This window comes from Ictalurus punctatus, chromosome 8 (assembly GCF_001660625.3).
Source record: "Ictalurus punctatus breed USDA103 chromosome 8, Coco_2.0, whole genome shotgun sequence".
NCBI classification, from domain to species: Eukaryota; Metazoa; Chordata; class Actinopteri; order Siluriformes; family Ictaluridae; genus Ictalurus; species Ictalurus punctatus.
Window position 1 is genome coordinate 24952054 of NC_030423.2, and position 18705 is coordinate 24970758.

At 42.5% G+C, this 18705-nt stretch overlaps 1 protein-coding gene across 1 annotated transcript; it reads right to left on the reverse strand.

Moving 5' to 3' along the window:
* Window positions 1-417: 417 nt before the first annotated feature.
* On the reverse strand, window positions 418-16780 carry reep2 (receptor accessory protein 2). The gene is made up of 8 exons (XM_017474092.3): window positions 16511-16780; window positions 11755-11827; window positions 9230-9306; window positions 8997-9117; window positions 8798-8911; window positions 8433-8565; window positions 4305-4474; window positions 418-3918 (listed from the first exon to the last, which is right to left on the reverse strand). Exons 1-8 carry the CDS (start codon window positions 16540-16542, stop codon window positions 3847-3849), a joined length of 792 nt encoding a protein of 263 aa, XP_017329581.1. The 5' UTR covers window positions 16543-16780; the 3' UTR covers window positions 418-3846.
* Between the last annotated feature and the right edge of the window lie 1925 nt (window positions 16781-18705).

Below are 18705 nucleotides of genomic sequence, written 5' to 3' on the forward strand. Positions count from 1 at the left end.
GATCTTCTTTATATGTTTAGCAAATTTGGAGACTAGCCATACAAATTTGCATTTCGATCAGAACTCTGGGATAATCGACTGGGAACTTATAAAGGCTTGTAGCATAAATCCCACTGGCACCACTACCGGAAGGTAGTTGAACAGCATTGTGGGTAATGTAGACCGACAGAAGTTTAAACTAAAAAAAATAAAGTCAACTTACATTTTCACTACAAAATAAGTCTTGGCTATCATTGAAGGTCATTATTTAAGGTGTTAATTAAAGATTAATATGTCGTTCATTCAGCGTGGATTTTTCCTTTAAGCATAGATGCAAATTAACTGCAGTTTACGTGAAACTATGCAATTATCTACATGCAAGTTCCCTCAGTTCTTTCAGTTAATAAAATCAAAAGCAGTTAAGAAAGAAGCCAGACGAGTGCTTTAATGATTTTATTTCAGTACAGAGCAGCAATTCTTCCACATTACCATTTCCACCTCATTCTTATTATTGTGGAGTACTGACGATCGGCACAAACAATATATTAGTGCTAAATATTGTCTCACTATTTAAAGTCCTATGCACATGAATACTGATGGTGAACATAATGCAGGAAAAATTCCCTAAAGAAAGAAGACAATATCTGAATGTGAAACGAAGTGCCGTTATAATACCGTGAACACTATTTTTAATAAGTCAATTTAAAATGAGAGAAGAAAGAGTGGCAGTTTGCAGAAAAATTGTATTGTTTCTTTAACGCGGAGCTTCTCTGAACCACATGCGAATTAGCTGATGGAAAAAGAAAATGCCAGAGAAGCCATGCGTCGGGGTGTTTTCTCAAAATAACTTCACATTTTTCCTTACAATCTCGAGTTAACAAAAGAAATGAGAACGGATGCAAATTAAAAACAGTCGAGCAATATTTACAACACGCACAAGGGTGCTTTTTTTTTTTTTTTTTTTTTTTTTTTTAACACCTTTCCTAAGATAAAAGCGAGAAACAATCAGAGATGATGAAAACGGGAGGAAAAAAAAAAAAAAAGAAAAAAAAGAACACCATTAAAGAGAGTAAGGCAAGCAAGCTCATTCTGTACAGTCAAAAGTGTACTAATATTTACATTTGTATTTCTTCAGTGGTGTGTCCAGCTGAGGCCCTAAATATTGAACTGCCCTCAGATGCATATAATAATATACATTAAGAAAAAAAAAATTAAATTCCAGTACAGATTTAACTTAATGTATGCCAAGTATTCAATATGTACAATGATAACTCGGCTAGATTGATTAAAACGAGAAATTTGTTTTATATTCCTAGAGACCACATTAGGTGGACGAACGTTGAAAAGAATTATAGTAAGTTCGGAATGAACTCAAAACAATTCAAGTTACAAGTCAAACCAGCTAATAATAGGTAATAAATTATTCTAAATTATGACTTTCAGAGCCGCCTGGTTTTCTCTTTTTATTTCAGTGGAACTTTGGCGCCCCCTTTTGGTTCTGTGTAGAAGCTGCATGACCCGGTTACTCGACTCAAAACCTAATCGATCCTGACATCACAGCTGGAGGCTGATATAACACAACTGATCCGAAATCAGTATCTACACCGTCTGCTAAGAGGCAAAACAGATCCTCATCTACATTTAGGCATCAGCTCTCAAGCTGACTTGACAGAATCCTGCCTGTGGCGAATTCACATGCCATTTAAAATAGAGGCAAAGAAACTCGCTGTCAAGGGCTGTACTGCAGAAAAACATCAGCAGACAGACACCGTTTCTTTCCTTTACTCCTAACAATTAATCAGCCAAAGGGTGAATTTGGAAAATATACAAGACTATTAAGGAGAAAAAAATAAATACTGTTCATCATGGTCCAATGCTTCAAACACAACCCCAACGAGCAGGACCGTGTGACCTACAGGCTCCAGATCCGGATCTTTTACTTAACCTTCAGCAGTGCTGTTTCCATTAATTCCATTATATCACCAAAAAAACCACACACAAACAAAAAACCTAACGCCTAACAACACACGGCATGCTGTAAACTGTCCTACATCTGATTAAATATTTCCACAGAACTCGATCCTACACAGAATTGAGCCACACACAATCAAGCTCACACTTCCAATAAAAGAAATAAAACAGCTAAAAGGCCATATTTTAATATGTAAACACATGCTTTTATCCGCAAATCAAACGTGACAGTATTTACCTGCTGCCACGACATACAGGCCGAGTGTCTTCTGATCGTGTGCGGTAGGAGCGAACCGAACGATCTGACAATACGATACCGATATCAGGATAAACCAGGCCAGGATACGCATCATACTCTCAGAAAAGTGTAGTACTGATCGACTCCATCATTACTCAGAGTAGCTGAGAAGACTGTTTCTTTTTAAATCAAACTCATTACTAAAACTGTTTGCATACAGTCGTGTGTGTGTCTGTATGTGTTTCTGTCTGCCTGAGCATCTCTGTGTGTCATCTACGGGTCTCTGTCAGTCTATGTGTGTCGGTCTCTGTGTCTCTCTGCATCTGCCCCTTGTGTGTCTCTGACTGTCCCTGTCCCTTGTGTTTCTCCGTCAGTGTGTGTGTCTCCGTCTGTCTGTGTGCCTCCGTCTGTCCGCGTGTGTCAGTATATCGCTCAGTATGTCTCTGTATGTCTCCATCTCGGTCTGTCTGGGTCTCTCTATCTGTCTGAGTGTCCCTATGCATCTTCATGTCTTCGCATCCTCTATCTGTATCTCCATTTACGTCTGTCGTACTAATATTACACTTATATGTTTTATATGGTCATACAGCTGTTTTGCTCATGATGCATTTGTTCCAATCTTAACCTCAGCAAAACTAAAAGACTGAGACACTGAGATCATGAGACGTGAAAACCTCAAGTACAGTCATTAGGGACGCAATGATCTGAGCGGAGCTCAACATACCGAGCACTGGTATAAGTTCTGATACAGGCCTGAATCTGGGGATCAATACATGGATAACCCTGCAACATAAGCTTAGAGAGAGTGGAATAGGACGCGAGGACCAGGCTCAGATGCCGATTAATAGTGGCATCGTATCCAAAACAGAAAACATGGGATTGGGACATGCTCTATCGTGACATATTGCTGTGCCTATTCTGCATGTCTATTATAAGCCTTAATCATTCTACTTATTATAATGGAAATATAAACCCAATGAGGTCTCTTTTGTTTTTCAGTGAGAAGACAGACATGAAGTGAAGCCTGACTGTTTCCAGCAGCAGTTCCAATAAAGCCCTCATTAACAGCAAGAATGTTTTTGGAGAAAAGGAACCTCTCCCCAAGCATAAATCTTTCAGAGCCGACGGTGATTAATATCCTGTGGTGTGGAGTGAAGACAGAGCTGTGCATGCAGCCCTGAAATCCACCACATACTCGACTCTGAAAGCTAAGCCGATAGGCTGAGAGTCCATCCTTCCATCTTTCACACTATGGGTTTTTTTTTCCCCCTGTCTGCAAGCTGCAAGTCCCGTGCGGTTTGTCCTACATGCTTAAAAAAGAAACAGTGACAGGAAGACTCGATGTCCTAAAACATAGCGGAGCTGTGAGGAAGTGCATGAAATGTGTACGGATACTTAGAGGGACATCAGTAAGAGTTAGGCCTACAGAGGACGTTATGAGTATTCTGCACACACACACACACACACACACACACACACACACACACACACACACACACACACACACACACACACACACACACACACACAAATACAGAAGCTGAAAAACTATCTATAATAAGCAACGACGACCTTGCTGAGTGTGAGTGAGACAGCGTGTGTGTCTATCTCCAAACGTATTAGTGTGTGCGAGTGTATGTGTGGCCTTGGCTGGGATCTCAAGGTGGCGTCTCTGCATTATTGCTGGTGGTGCTCTTCTTCTTTGGCTGCTTCTTCACTACTTTAACTGTCTGGAGGAGAAACATTACAAGAGGAAAAAAAAGAGAACGAGAAGGAAAAAAGGAGAAATTGTTAAAAAAAAAAAAAAAAAAAAAAAATGGCAACGCACACATACACACGTATCTATAGTCTTAAATGTGTACATTTAATACAGCATGTTTCAGTGAAGTAGAAAAAGAAGAAGTGAAGAAAGAGAGCGAGAGAGAGCACGAGAGAGAGAGAGAGGAATATTATAACTAAGAGCACAGGGTTGGTTGGCAGATTTCCCTGCAGCAGTGACTCCACAGTTTAACAACTACAAAAGTCAAAAACCGGCTGCAATTTTCCACCATTGTGTGTGTGTGTGTGTGTGTGTGTGTGTGTGTTGGTTTGTCTCCATGTTTGTGTTTACTGGTACCTCTGTCTTAGCAGTGGTCAGTTTCTTCGCTGCTCTCATGCTGGCCGTTCGCTTGGGCACTTTATCAGCGATGTCCTCATCAGAGTGCTCCACCCTGCTATCTGATTGGTCGGCGTCAGACCGGGAACCGAGCTGTGATTCGCTGTCTGCCGGTATGACTGTGGCCCGCACTGAGCAGAACATACGCATACTCACTCATCAGACTTCTACTAACATTCGCTCAAATACTGGCACTTTCATCTCAGTTCATTCAGTGGGTGTCTACATCTCTGACTCAATGCAACACATCCTAATTACATCATATGTCTTTCTACACATTGTACATAAACGTTACCAATATTAACTGTGCAGTGCTACGGGTTAAGAATATAGACTCAACGTAATGGCAGTGAGTTTGGATGAGTAGTCGTTTAAATCAAACTAATTAGCTCAAATATCAGCACTGAAATCCCAGCACTGGAAATATAGGAACACAGTCTTGAACTTGTGCACAGGTGTTCCATTAATGCCAGGCATGGTCGTATTCTCTGCTTCACTGGCTTCATTATTCTGTGCAAACTGAAGAAAATATTTCCAGAAGTGTCACCGACAATATCAATTTTTAGATTTCAGCCTGTCTCACTGCCATGTCAAGTGTTCAAAATTACCAAATTTCTGGACAAAATCAAATTTTTCAGGTCTTCGGATGCGTCCGACATACGTTTTGAACCAGATCCTATATTAATTATATTTGGGGTTTCTGAAGATTTTTTTTGTTTCGTATGGGATCATTTCTGCCAAAAAGATAAAGGAAGAAAAAGGAAGTTCTAACTCTTAAAATGTGGCTACACCTCCTTCATAAGGACTGACAGACACTGAGGCCACACCTCCTTCACTAGGACAGACACGAGGCCACACCTCCTTCATTAGGACTGACAGGCCCTGAGGCCACACCTCCTTCACTAGGACTGAGCCGCTAAGTCCACACCTCCTTCACTAGGACAGACACTGAGGCCACACCTCCTTCACTAGGACAGACACGAGGCCACACCTCCTTCATTAGGACTGACAGACACTGAGGCCACACCTTCACTAGGACTGAGCCGCTAAGTCCACACCTCCTTCACTAGGACAGACACTGAGGCCACACCTCCTTCACTAGGACAGACACGAGGCCACACCTCCTTCATTAGGACTGAGCCACTAAGGCCACACCTCCTTCACGAGGACAGACACTGAGGCCACACCTCTTTCACTAGGACTGACACTGAAGCCACACCTCCTTCATTAGGACTGACAGACACTGAGGCCACACCTCCTTCAGTACAACTGACAGGCCCTAAGGCCACACCTCCTTCATAAGGACTTACAGACACTGAGGCCACACCTCCTTCACTAGGACAGACACGAGGCCACACCTCCTTCATTAGGACTGACAGGCCCTGAGGCCACACCTCCTTCACTAGGACTGAGCCGCTAAGTCCACACCTCCTTCACTAGGACAGACACTGAGGCCACACCTCCTTCACTAGGACAGACACGAGGCCACACCTCCTTCATTAGGACTGAGCCGCTAAAGCCACACCTCCTTCACGAGGACAGACACTGAGGCCACACCTCTTTCACTAGGACTGACACTGAAGCCACACCTCCTTCATTAGGACTGACAGACACTGAGGCCACACCTCCTTCAGTACAACTGACAGGCCCTAAGGCCACACCTCCTTCATAAGGACTGACAGACACTGAGGCCACACCTCCTTCACTAGGACAGACACGAGGCCACACCTCCTTCATTAGGACTGACAGGCCCTGAGGCCACACCTCCTTCACTAGGACTGAGCCGTTAAGGCCACACCTCCTTCACGAGGACAGACACTGAGGCCACACCTCTTTCACTAGGACTGACACTGAAGCCACACCTCCTTCACTAGGACTGACAGACACTGAGGCCACACCTCCTTCAGTATAACAGACAGGCACTGAATTACAAAGGCCTTGGAGGGCTTTCATAATCAAACTAAGATCTGGAAATCTGCGGTGAAGTTAGTAACACTGGCAGTAACTGTGTGTACGAGTTCCTTTGCTCATGTTGAATTCGTTGTCTTGATCATTTTATTAAAACAAATTAACACACTTATTTTTCACTCTCACTTCAACACTCATTCATTCATAACTGGCTGTAGCACCCTAATACTTGATACAGAACATAAACTTTAATATTCACGCATATTATTTCAGGCATTACGATCTTCACATTACACTCCTGTTCCAAAATTAGTTCTAAAGAGGGTCTGGACCGACACATTATTGCTGCACATGTATGACACTTGAACGTGTCACATGACTCTAGTGTCCCAAATGATGCTCATCATGTAGCATGCTAAAGTTTAGCCAACTCTTTTTGTCTCGCCCTTTTGTTGTTTTTTCTCCACAGTGGACAGATATTCAGCTCGCCATACAACAGATTCACAAAACAGCCATTGAAATGGGTCGCATTAACTGCTCGTGAATGCAGCCTTGTCACGTTGTGCTGCAGGCTGAACAGAAGAGTCACTGATCTCATTAGAACTATAACCTCAAAGTTTAAAACCTTATGAGTGCACGATTTGGTTGAAAGGAAACTATCGCAGATTATAAACAGTCATAAACCTTTGAAATGAATCTGACTTCAACAGCAAAATCTTTTTTTCCCCTCCTCAGCACTGCCAGAGCACATGACCAGCCCAACCTTTTGTCTGCCTCTCTCTCGCTCTCTCTCTCTATAATCACATGCTGGTCACATCAGCAGCAGTATAAAGACGACGAGCTCGGACAATGCCTGCCTTGCTGAGCTCCACTCAGTGAATCAGCAGGTCTTACTCATGCTGTAAAACATCCTCACGCTACACACTCCACTCCGAGCAGGTTTAAATAAAATAAAGTAAAAAAGCAATTTCAAAAGCAAAAAAAAAAAAACTGAACCAGTATATAAATCGTTTGCGGATTGTGCTGTACCAGTATGAAAGAGCTGTTAAGATATACATCTAACTTTTTATGTATTTAATGATGGATTTACACTCACCAGCCTCTTTATTAGGAACACCTCAACCCCTGCACGTTCATACAATGCACACAGATACAGTCCAAGACATTCGGATAATGTTCACAGTGGAACAAACGTCACCTCAGTGACTGACTGCGGCATGGTTGCTGGTGCCAAACGGGCCGGTTTGAGCATTTCAGAAAAAGGCTGATCGTCTGGGATTTTCACACACACACACACACACACACACACAACAGTCTGTAAAGTTTACACAAACACAAAAAAAAAACCCATCCAACGAACAGCAGTTCCACAGGTGGAACTTGTTGATGAGAGAAGTCAGAGGACAACAGGCAGCGTGGTTTGAGCTGACAGGAAAGCTACAGTAACTCAAATAACCACTCCTTACACCTGAGGTGAGCAGAAAAGCATCTACAAGAAATGCATATTTTCAATCCTGAGCGGGATGGCCTAAACAAGAGAAGACTACATTGGGTTAAATGGTAAATGGTGCACTTATATAGCGCTTTTATCCAAAGCGCTTTACACTGGTTCTCATTCACCCATTCACACATACACTCACACACCAATGGTAGCAGAGCTGCCATGCAAGGTGCTAACTTGCCATCGGGAGCAACTTGGGGTTCAGTGGCTTACCCAAGGACACTTCGGCATGTGGATTGATGTGGGCCAGGACTCGAACCACCGACCCTACGATTAGTGGACAACGCGCTCTACCAACTGAGCCACAGCCGAGAACTTGAACGGGTTCCACTTGAACAGGAATTCAGAGGCGTTACGTGGTTTTGTAAACACCTGCTTTATATCTACAATATCGCATTTTAATGCACGCTCCGTTGCAAATACAGTAAACAGTGTTGCAGTATTTTAAACAAAACGTGCCTGACAACAATCACAAATAACGATTTAGACCGGGCCGACGTGTACACTTCGATATCGCAATTAAATGAATCATTTCAAATGAGTAAAATAGAGTTATTTATAGATCCGAGTGTGTAAGTGTTTCCCAAATGGCACAGCAGGAAAGTGTTTGCTTCTTCGGGATTCGTGATATTAAAAATTTTATAAGATAAGAGAGACAGAGAGTTTGTGTGTGTGTATACCTGTACGTGTTTTAGCGCGGGGCAGTGTAGCAGCAGTGTGTGTGTCATCATCCAGCAGCTCTTCCTCGTTCTGAATGAGCGTCAGATCCTGCAGACTGAAACTGCGCAGCTTCTCCGACAACACACCCTGACCCTGTACAACACACACTGTCACACAACTACGCACACTCTTACGTGATAGTCAGCTTTACTTTGGCCAATAGTTGACAGGTACCTTAGTGTGTCAGGACTCGTACACAACTATAAACACACCAAGACTTTATATGTGTTAAGCACAAACCCCACCCACCCTCTCCACTCCACATACACACACACACACACACACACTATTGCACTCTCCGATACCACAGTGTGCTCTTCCTCACCTTGGCGGCTGCAGTCACTGCTGCTGTGGCTGCAATATTCAACCCCCTCTTCCCAAAGCGCATCATCGTCTCATAGCTGCGGTCCTTTGCCTGGGCGATATACTCATCAATCTCCTACAACACACACACACACACACACAGTTGTGAGCAACCTGGAAGTGCATGGCGAACAGATCAGCTAAGGTGTGAGGAGCGAGACCTTTTCTTTGTTGGACAGCGTGGGGTGCACAAACTTGCGGTACAGGACGCTGGAGCCCTTCGTGTATGGTGACAGCAGCCAGATGACAAAAGCGATCTTCAGCTCGAAATAAAAAGGAAACCTGAGGAAGCATCAAATATGAGCATCACAGACGAATACAGACAATACCGAGCAGATGCCTTCACTGCAAACGTATCTTCTACCATCACTGCGTCTGTGTGAAGGCCACTGACCAGGACAGGAGCATATCCGTGATCGTCTCCGCCGTGGTAAAGAGCGCAAACACTATCCAGTACATCATCCATTTGACCTGGTGGACACACACAAATACACAACTGCATCATACAAGGCAGAGTACAAATCACAAAATCATGTACAAATCACCTGCAGCAAGTCGTAGTTGACGTGCAGTAAAGGTCTGACGTATACACCGGGGACGAGCGGGGACACACAGATGCACGCTGATAGCGTGATCATATCGTGCAAATCGGTCCGTTTGGTGCTTTTTCCCTTTTGTTGTGGTTCGTTTGTACAGGTATTTAAACACCGTACTGAAGTGTGGACTACAACCACCAGTCCAAGAGCGTCTCAGCGGTTTGGTCTCGGTCCAGTTCCAAACAGACTTTAGTGGAAAAGAGATTTAACTCCGAATCAGTCCCGCTAAACAAAACAATTATGTATTTAGCGCCGGATCCATGCTCTACACACTTAGTAAAAGTTTAGCGTTTTCCATAGTCGTACACTACGGGTCAGAAGTTTGTGGACGCGCGACTGAACTGTTTCTCACGATCTCAAAAACCTTTTGATCTGATTAAATGTTTGTGTGATTAAATGGTTGAAATCGGTGTTGTAGAGAAAAATACAAATCGTGCCAACATGTTCATTTCTTTCATTAGAGAACTAACATTTTATTTACAAAAAAATATTTATTTAAACGGACGACTCGGAACGAAATATTCCGAAAAGCAGCCGATAAGCGTCCAGCGTCGGTGTGAACTCCTTTAATACTGTTTCTAAAGCGTCTCAGGTTAAATTCCTCAAGAAATCGGGTGAGAAAACGCCAAGAATACATTACTAGAAATTCTAGACAAACATACGGCACCTACTATGAAGATGCTAAAAATATTAAATTATTTTGATTTATTTGGGATTTTTTATCCCTACATAACTCCTATAGTTCTATTTGTGTTACTCCAGAGGTTTGATGACTTTATTATTATTCTAAAAAGGGGGGGGCAGAGTTTTCATTTACGCTTTCAAAGTTTACATTCGCCATCCTAGCACAAACCTGTCTCGTGGGCGAGGCTTAATGGTGATTTACTCTCATTGGCTAGTGAGATTTGCATGCACCGCTCCCTGACCAGGAAGTAGAGAGTTCAGTGTCGTGAAGTTTGGAAAGTGTTCTGGATGCGGTTCTCTGTATAGTTATAGTGTTTTTACCTTGTAGTGGAAATTAATTAATTAATTAGTCAAAAATATTAGTTTGTGATTAATGTTCTAATCATACGACTATTTTTTCGAGATTATCTCTCAGGAACGGCACGGAGCAGCGGCATCATCCTCCTCCTCCTCCTCCTCCTCAGTTGGACGCTCAAGCTGCCGATGCAAATCTCACTAGCCAATGAGAGTAAATCACTATTAAGCCCCGCCCACACGAGAGGTTTGTGCCAGAATGGAGAACGTAAACTAAAACTCTGGCAGTGCATTCATAAACGAAGTTTAGAGAACAGTTAAAGAATGCTCTTCATTTGAAGACCATGTTACATTATTGTTTTCAGTTTTTCTTCTTTCTCGTTGTATATTTTTGTTCGTTTCTTGGAAAGTTAAGTTCGATACTTTTGGCACAAAGGTAATTCCAAGATTTGGCTCTGATTCAGACTCAGCAAATGGACTAATCGATGTGATAGAACCACAAACACTTCTAATCATTAAACTGTCTCACAAGAAATGCTCATGTTATGACTTACAGCCACACAATTTGTTCATTTTCATCACCAGATCATCTCTTCCCATACTGTTAGTTTCAACAATCACTGAATATGCTTTTTAGTGTTTGACAAATCACAGGCATGCCAGACGAGTGCGTCTGGGGAATGGATCATGATCCAACAAAGGGAAATTTTGATCACTGTTAACACACCGCAAGCCCTGAACCAGCACCAGATTATGGTGTGAACAGCTCATGCACCCCTATTATGAACCAGCCAGTTTTCTCCCACACAATTATTAAGCTCACATGACTTCCTCTAATCGGAAAATAGCATTGCAAACGTTTTTTGGTTTGTTTGTTTTTTTAAAGCCACATCTTTTTGAACTGCTGCTTACGATGTCAGAGGGCAAGCTGAATGTGCTTTTAGGAAAGTGTGTGAACAGAGAGATGTCATGATTGGCTAGTGTCACACTAATCAACAGAGGGATAATAGTAGGGATGGATTACAGCCAATTACCCTGGCTCTCTCTCACGTGAACTCATGATCTGCTGATAATACGGTGAAACTCTAGACAGCTGTGCCACTTGCAATCCACCAAAAGGCCTCTTTGACTGGAGGTATGGTGACCATGCCACAAAATGCCATCAGTGCCTGGGTTACCAAAAGGTCTTTATATATATTATATTATATTATATTATAAATTCAGAGTGGTAACAGTAACTCTGTTTGCATGAAGAAGCATCACAGCACTTAGTCACTGATTATTTATCATTAGATCTGCAGATGAGCTTGGTAAACAAACAGAAGGATGGATTCTGAATACTCACATACTCCTTGACGTTTTTCGTCTTGACTGCCTTATAGGAGGAGTAGGCTGGGTAAAGGGTCCCAAAGGCCAGGCTGATAGAGAGAGAGAGAAATGTTTAATCATTTGTTCAGGACAGATACATTGTGTGTTCCAGTAAACTCAATCCAGATCATCTTACAATCACAGAGATGAATTAGATGCCTTAGATTTCAGCAAAAAGCATCTTGAAGTAAAATGAGGCGTGGCCTCTGTTCCAGTCGGTAACCATGAAAGGAGGAGGCATGGCCTCTGTTCCAGTCAGTCCCAGTGAAAGGAGGAGGTGTGGCCTCAGTTTCAGTCAGTCCCAGTGAAAGGAGGAGGTGTGGCCTCTGTTCTCGTCAGTTCCATGGAAAGAAGGAGGCGTGGCCTCAGTTCTCGTCAGTCCCATTGAAAGGAGGTGTGGCCTCTATTCCAGTCAGTCCCAGTGAAAGAAGAAGGCGTGGCCTCTGTAGCCATCAGTCCCAGTGAAAGAAGGCGACGTGGCCTCTGTTCCTGTCAGTCCCAGTGAAAGAAGGAGGCGTGGCCTCTGTAGCCATCAGTCCCAGTGAAAGAAGGCGGCGTGGCCTCTGTTCCTGTCAGTCCCAGTGAAAGAAGGAGGCGTGGCCACTTACCATCATTCCTAGTGAAAGAAGGAGGTGTGGCCTCTGTGTTCGTCAGTCCCAGTGAAAAAGGCGTGGCTTCTTTGCCCATCAGTCCCAGTAAAAGAACGAGGTGTGGACTCTTTGCCTATCAGTCCCAGTGAAGGAGGCATGGCCTCTGTTTCAGTCAGTCCCAGTGAAAGGAGGTGTGGCCTCTGTGCCAGTCAGTCCCAGTGAGTGAGTACTTCACTCATCCTTCCCAGCTCAGATAAAGTATCTATTAACATCGTTATTTCATGCATTTTGACCACCATATAACCAAAATATAAACATATACAATATATAAATCGATGTTAAGGAATATATCATTAATAGAGCAAGAGTGAGAGATGGGAACATGGAGGATCGACGCTGGGAGCAGACACAAAGAAGCAGACACACAGTCTGTGAGCCACACATTCAGACTTGTGCTCTCATACACACACACACACACACACACACACATCCTGGATTCTATTTTGTGCTGATGGGACAGGATCCGAAGCCCAATGCAGGGACAAAGGTCACTGAAATACAGCACAGACCTCGCCTTCACACTGCAAACAAGCCGCACGTCAGCTGTGTGTGTGTGTGTGTGTGTGTGTGTGTGTGTGTGTGTGTGTGTGTGTACACGGATTGTGTGTGTTTCCCAGTGAATCAAACGAGTGGGTTTGATCCACTGCAGTGAGACTGTGCGTAGCTGAAAACATGCTCTCTGTCCTATTTACCCTCCCATGATGCTTCACTGCTCCTCTCCAAGACTACAGCACCTCCGTTTGAAAGATATTGATCACTCTAAGCATGGGCAATGAAGGCTGTATCACCTTTCAGTGTTACTCTATAACAATCAGCATAGAAAGATCAAGATCTGTGGATCTACATTCAAAAGTAATGGCACCCAACAGTGGCTAATGTCAGATTCTGAGGAGAGAACCTTCATGTCCTTTGTGCTCCACTAATCAAAGTCTTCCCAGTTTGACTGTGGATCCAGGTTCACGTGAATTTCAGGATGACATGGTGTCTGAGAACGTAAAGCCTCAGAACCTGCAAGCTAAGCTAGCTATCTGGGTAAAGTAGCTATAGATAGTGATACACCATATGACTGTTGTTTCATATTTGTTTGTTTGGATACCAATATAAATGAATCACTGAGAATTTGAGGATATAAACTGAGACCTGTGATTAAAGTGAATAAGTTTACTAGCAGGAAGCTAACTGATAGGGGTGAGCAATATGACAAAAAGGTGTCAGAACACATACAGTAATTGCTGATAAAGGTGGCACAACCAGATTTTAAGTTTAAGGTGGCAATTAGTTTTCCACATGGGTGATAGGAGTTGGATAACTTATTTTTGCTTCAATTATAAACAAATAAATAAAAACTGTATTGTGGGTTTACTCGGGTTGCCTTTATTTTATATTGTATTTCATTTGAAGATCTAAAACTATTTAGTATTAGATATACACAAAAACAGAAGAAATCAAGGGCAAATACTTTTTCACAACACTGTATATACACCAATCCGTCATAACATTAAAACCACTGACAGGTGACGTGAATAACATTGATTATCTCATTACAATGGCACCTGTCAAGGGGTGGGATTTATTAGGCAGCAAGTGAACAGTCAGTTCTCGAAGTCGATGTGTTGGAAGCAGGAAAAATGGGCAAGTGTAAGGACCTGAGCGACTTTCACAAGTGCCAAATTGTGACGTGTAGATGACTGAGTCAGAACATCTACAAAACAGCAGGTTCCCAGTATGCAGTGGTTAGTTCCTACCAAAAGTGGTCCAAGGAAGGACAACTGGTGAACCGGAGACAGGGTCAGGGGCGCTCAAGGCTCAGTGATATGTGTGGGAAGCGAAGGCTAGCTTGTCTGGTCCGATCCCACAGAAGAGCTACTATAGCAGAAACTGTTGAAAAAGTTAATGCTGGGAATGACAGAAAGGTGTCAGAACACATACAGGTCCGAGTGTCCATGCTGACCCTTAGCCACCACTGAAAGCACCTACAATGGGTATCTACAGTGAGCATCAGAACTGGACCATGGAGCAATGGAAGGAGGTAGTCTGATGAATCATGTTTTCGTTTACATCATGTGGATAGCCGGATGCGTGTGCGGCGAAAGGATTGCACCAGGATGCACTACCGGTAAGCCGGTAGAGGCAGTGTGATACTCTGGGTAATGTTCTGCAGGGAAACCTTGGGTCCTGGTATTCATTTGGATGTTACTCTGACACGTACCACCTACATAAACACTGCTGCAGACCATGTACACCCCTTCATGGCAACCGTATTCCCTTATTGCATCTTTCAGCAGGATAACGCATCCAGTGACACTGCAAAAATGGTTCAGGGACGGTTTGAGGAACATGACAAAGAGTTCAAGGTGTTGCCTCGGCCTCCAAATTCCCCAGATCTCAATCCGATCCAGCGTCTCTGGGATGTTGTGGACAAACAAGTCCGATCCATGGAGGCCCCACGTCGCAAATTACAAAACTTAAAGGATCTGCTGCTAACGCCTTGCTAACGTCAGATACCACAGCACACCTTCAGAGGTCTTGTGGAGGCCATGTCTCAATGGGTCAGATCTGTTTCGGTGACACAAGAGGGGCCTACACAATATTAGGCAGGTGGGTTTAACGTTATGGCTCTTCGGTGTATTTGTAGAAGCAAGCATTTTTAATGACGGTACATGTGTTAATATATTCCTAGGTCATTGTTAGTAGCTTCTTGTGCCTTTTAAATGATTATTTATTCCTCTTATGCAAGTGCTTTATCCTAATCAGGGTTGCAATGGATCCAGAGCCTATTCCTGGAACCCTGGGTGAGAAGTGGATACATGATAGTCCATCAGCATTTTTTTTAGCGGTGGGAGGAAACTGGAGAACTTGGTAGAGATTCATATGGGGAGAACATACACAAGCGCACTCACAGAGGAGTTAACTTGAGACTTCCTGCTGCGCCAGTGTGCTGCCCGTTTTACATGCTTATTGATTATTTTTAATGTTTTCTTTTTAACGATATGCCCGAGGTACTTCATGAGCCACTCGAAGTCTGCTGGGACGTCTCGGATCGGTGCGTCAATGTAGTTGTGACCAGGCAGATTTTCTGTAATGTGGTCAAGCAGCGATACTTTAACGAATATACGAATATAGTCCAGATCATCTCGGAGATTCACTCAAAGAGGAAAACCGCATTACCGCTTAACCACTTCGAGCTAAAACACAACGTGAGAAGCGCAGAGAAGAGAAGTGAGAGCACAAAATGTGCCAGTCATCAGGACCAGAGTAGAAACGCCCTGTGACGAACCGGTGTCCCATCCAGTGTGTATTCCCACCTCACACCCAGAGTTCCCGGGATACACTCCGGATCCACTGTATCACTGCTCAGGATAAAGATGTTACTGAAGATGAACGAATGAATAAATGAATTAGTGAATGAATGAATGATTACACGATGAAAGAGAGAGATCGTAGCAGGTCGTGACCATCATATTGATTTAAATGGACAAGATAATGTTTAATACTTCCACTTATGTCCATTCAATATTTATTTATTTATTTTATTTTATTTTAAAGGAAGATAGCAAAGTCTAATAGACAATTAAGATAATTTTTAAAAAATAATAATTAAAAAAATTATGTATAATAAACAGGTCAATCTGTTCAAGCCTCAATTAAGTTAATGCCTATTATATATTATTTACTCGAGTAAAATAACCTATTTATTTTGCTAATGATACTGTCTAATTCATATATTCAGTTTATATTTACTACATAATTTTTTTTATTACATAATATTTTTTTTTCTTATCCACAAAAGATAGCTAATTGAATTCGTCAATTTACATGATGACAAGCAAAGCAGATTTTTTTTTTCCCCGTTAATTAGCATTCTAGCTAATCGTTTTTAGGACGTAAACCTCTACATTATACCTAAAGGATATTTTACAAGTATTTTTATTTAGCTTGTGTGTGTGTGTGTGTGTGTGTGTGTGTGTGTGTGTGTGTGTGTGGGCATATATTTGTCATTTAATCAAGGCTTCAGGCATTACAAGGCAGGATGCAGGAGAGCCTAGACATGGCAGCAGAAATAAGGGCAATAACATTACTCACACCACCATCCTGGAAATGATCCACGACACCATGATGAGGACCGCTTCTGGATGTTTCACTTATCCCCGGAAATCACTTATCACCACCATTTCCACCTCCAGAAACGACGACGCTGGCGCAAATCAATCGCGGCTACCTTTTTTTTTTTTTTTTTTTTTTTTACATTACACCAACATCTCGCCTGCTCACTAAGATCTATCTATATGTGCTACACAGCATATGGACTGGTTGTGTCCTAAACGACTCTCTGCACCCTACAGGAGTGCACTATGTAGGGTGTGAGATAACGGCTTGTACGCGCTGCGTAGCGCAATTGTTATAAAACAGGAAGTCATTTGAGATCGAACCTTATTTTTAAAGGGGCAGTAGCCATTTAAATCGATTTGTCCTTTATGTGAAGGAACAGCTTCAAACTGCAACATGGCTGTAAGAGCTAGTCAGTCCAAAACATATCGAAATATATCAGTAGTATAAATAAATATTGAATCAATTAATGAAATAATTAATCAAAGGATTAAAAAAATTTTGATACACTATGTGACCAAAAGTTTGTGGACACCTGAGTATCACACCTATATGCACTTGTTCCCCCAAAGTGTTACCACAAAGTTTGAAGCACACATTTGGCTAGGATGTCTTTGTATGCTGAAGGATTACATTTTCCCTTCGTTGGAACTAAGGAGACAATCCCAAACCTGTTCCAGCATGACAGAAGCACAAAGTTAGCTTCACAGAGATGTGGTTTTGCTTTTGTGGATGAATGAACACGAATCCCCACAGCTACTTCTCCAAAGTCGTAGTGGAAAGTCTTTCCAGGAGATTAAAGCAACCGAGGAACTAAATCTGGAATGGGATATCCAACAAGGACATATGGGTGTAACTGATGGGTGTCCACAAAAATTTGGCTATGTAGTGTATCACAATGCACACAACAGAACCCAATATACTGGATATAACATTAAAGGGGGTTATGGTTGTTTTTTTTGTTTTGTTTTTGTTTTGCATTTTATACAGTATGTTAACATTTATTAACTCATCGATTCATCTTCAGTAAGTAAGAGCTTTATCCAGGCCAGGGATATGGAATTGGATATGGAATTCATCCCAGGAACACTGGACGTGAGCTGGGAATACACCCTCGATGGCACACCAGTCCAGCATAGGGTAGCATGCACACACTAGGGGTAGTTTACTGTAGCGAATCTACCTACGAGCATGTTTTTGGGAGGGGGAGGAAACCAGAAAACCCTAAGGAAACTCACAAACGTAAAACTTCAAACAGACTGAGTTCAGGTGTAAACCAAGTTCAGGGTAGAACCAGGAACATTGGGGTAGCAATGCTAGCAGTGGAGCAGTGGGGTAGCAATGCTACCCTCTACACTGCCATGATGCTTGTATTTATTAACTCGTTTCTACTATTAGGTTCCTGGTTCCTCTCAAGGTTTCTTCCTCTTAACATCTTAGATAGTTTTTCCTTGCCACCGTCGCCACCGGTTCGCTCGATTGGGATAAATTCACACACTTAAAATCTGTATGCTGTGTTTATATGTTTCTGTAAAGCTGCATTGACACAATGACCGTTGTAAAAAGCGCTATACAAATAAAATTGAATTGAATTGAATGTCTGTCCTTGGACAAGAAAACATGTTTTCTCAATATGCATTTGTAATTGTTGTCTATGGGCAGGTGGGGGAGTCAGTAAACAACATAATTTACATGAAAGTGGTTTGCGTTGCTGCCTCACAGTTCGATGATCTCCAGTTTAATCCTGAGCTTAGGTTACTGTCCTTGTGCGTTTCCTCCCATGTCACATGTCGATTGGTTATGCTACATTGGCCCTTGTTTTGTTGTGAAGGTGTGTGTGTGTGTACATAATGTTTCACCATATCCCTAACCAAAATGTGCTTACTGATTATGAATGTACAGTATTCAGTGGTCTGAGAGGAATACAAAACCTTGATTATTTTCCTATAATAGCACACCATGTACATTTTATTCCTTATATACTATACATTTACAGTCTTTAGCAGATGCCCATATCCAGATTAATTTAAGAGCAAATCAAGCTAGATTAAAATGGTAGTTGGGGCAGCTATGGCTCAGCTGGTAGGGCGGGTTGTCTACTGATCGCAGGGTGGGCGGTTCGATTCCTGGCCCACATGACTCCACATGCTGAAGTATCCTTGGGCAAGACG

Bases quoted from the DNA above. Each gene is read 5' to 3' on its own strand.
- reep2 (XM_017474092.3), bottom strand. From the start codon at position 16,542: ATGGTGTCGTGGATCATTTCCAGGATGGTGGT. The intron at 9,118-9,229 runs GTCAGTGGCCTT...ATGCTTCCTCAG, and splicing joins ACGGATATGCTCCTGTCCTG to GTTTCCTTTTTATTTCGAGC. The intron at 8,566-8,797 runs GTGAGGAAGAGC...TGTGTTGTACAG, and splicing joins CAGTGACTGCAGCCGCCAAG to GGTCAGGGTGTGTTGTCGGA.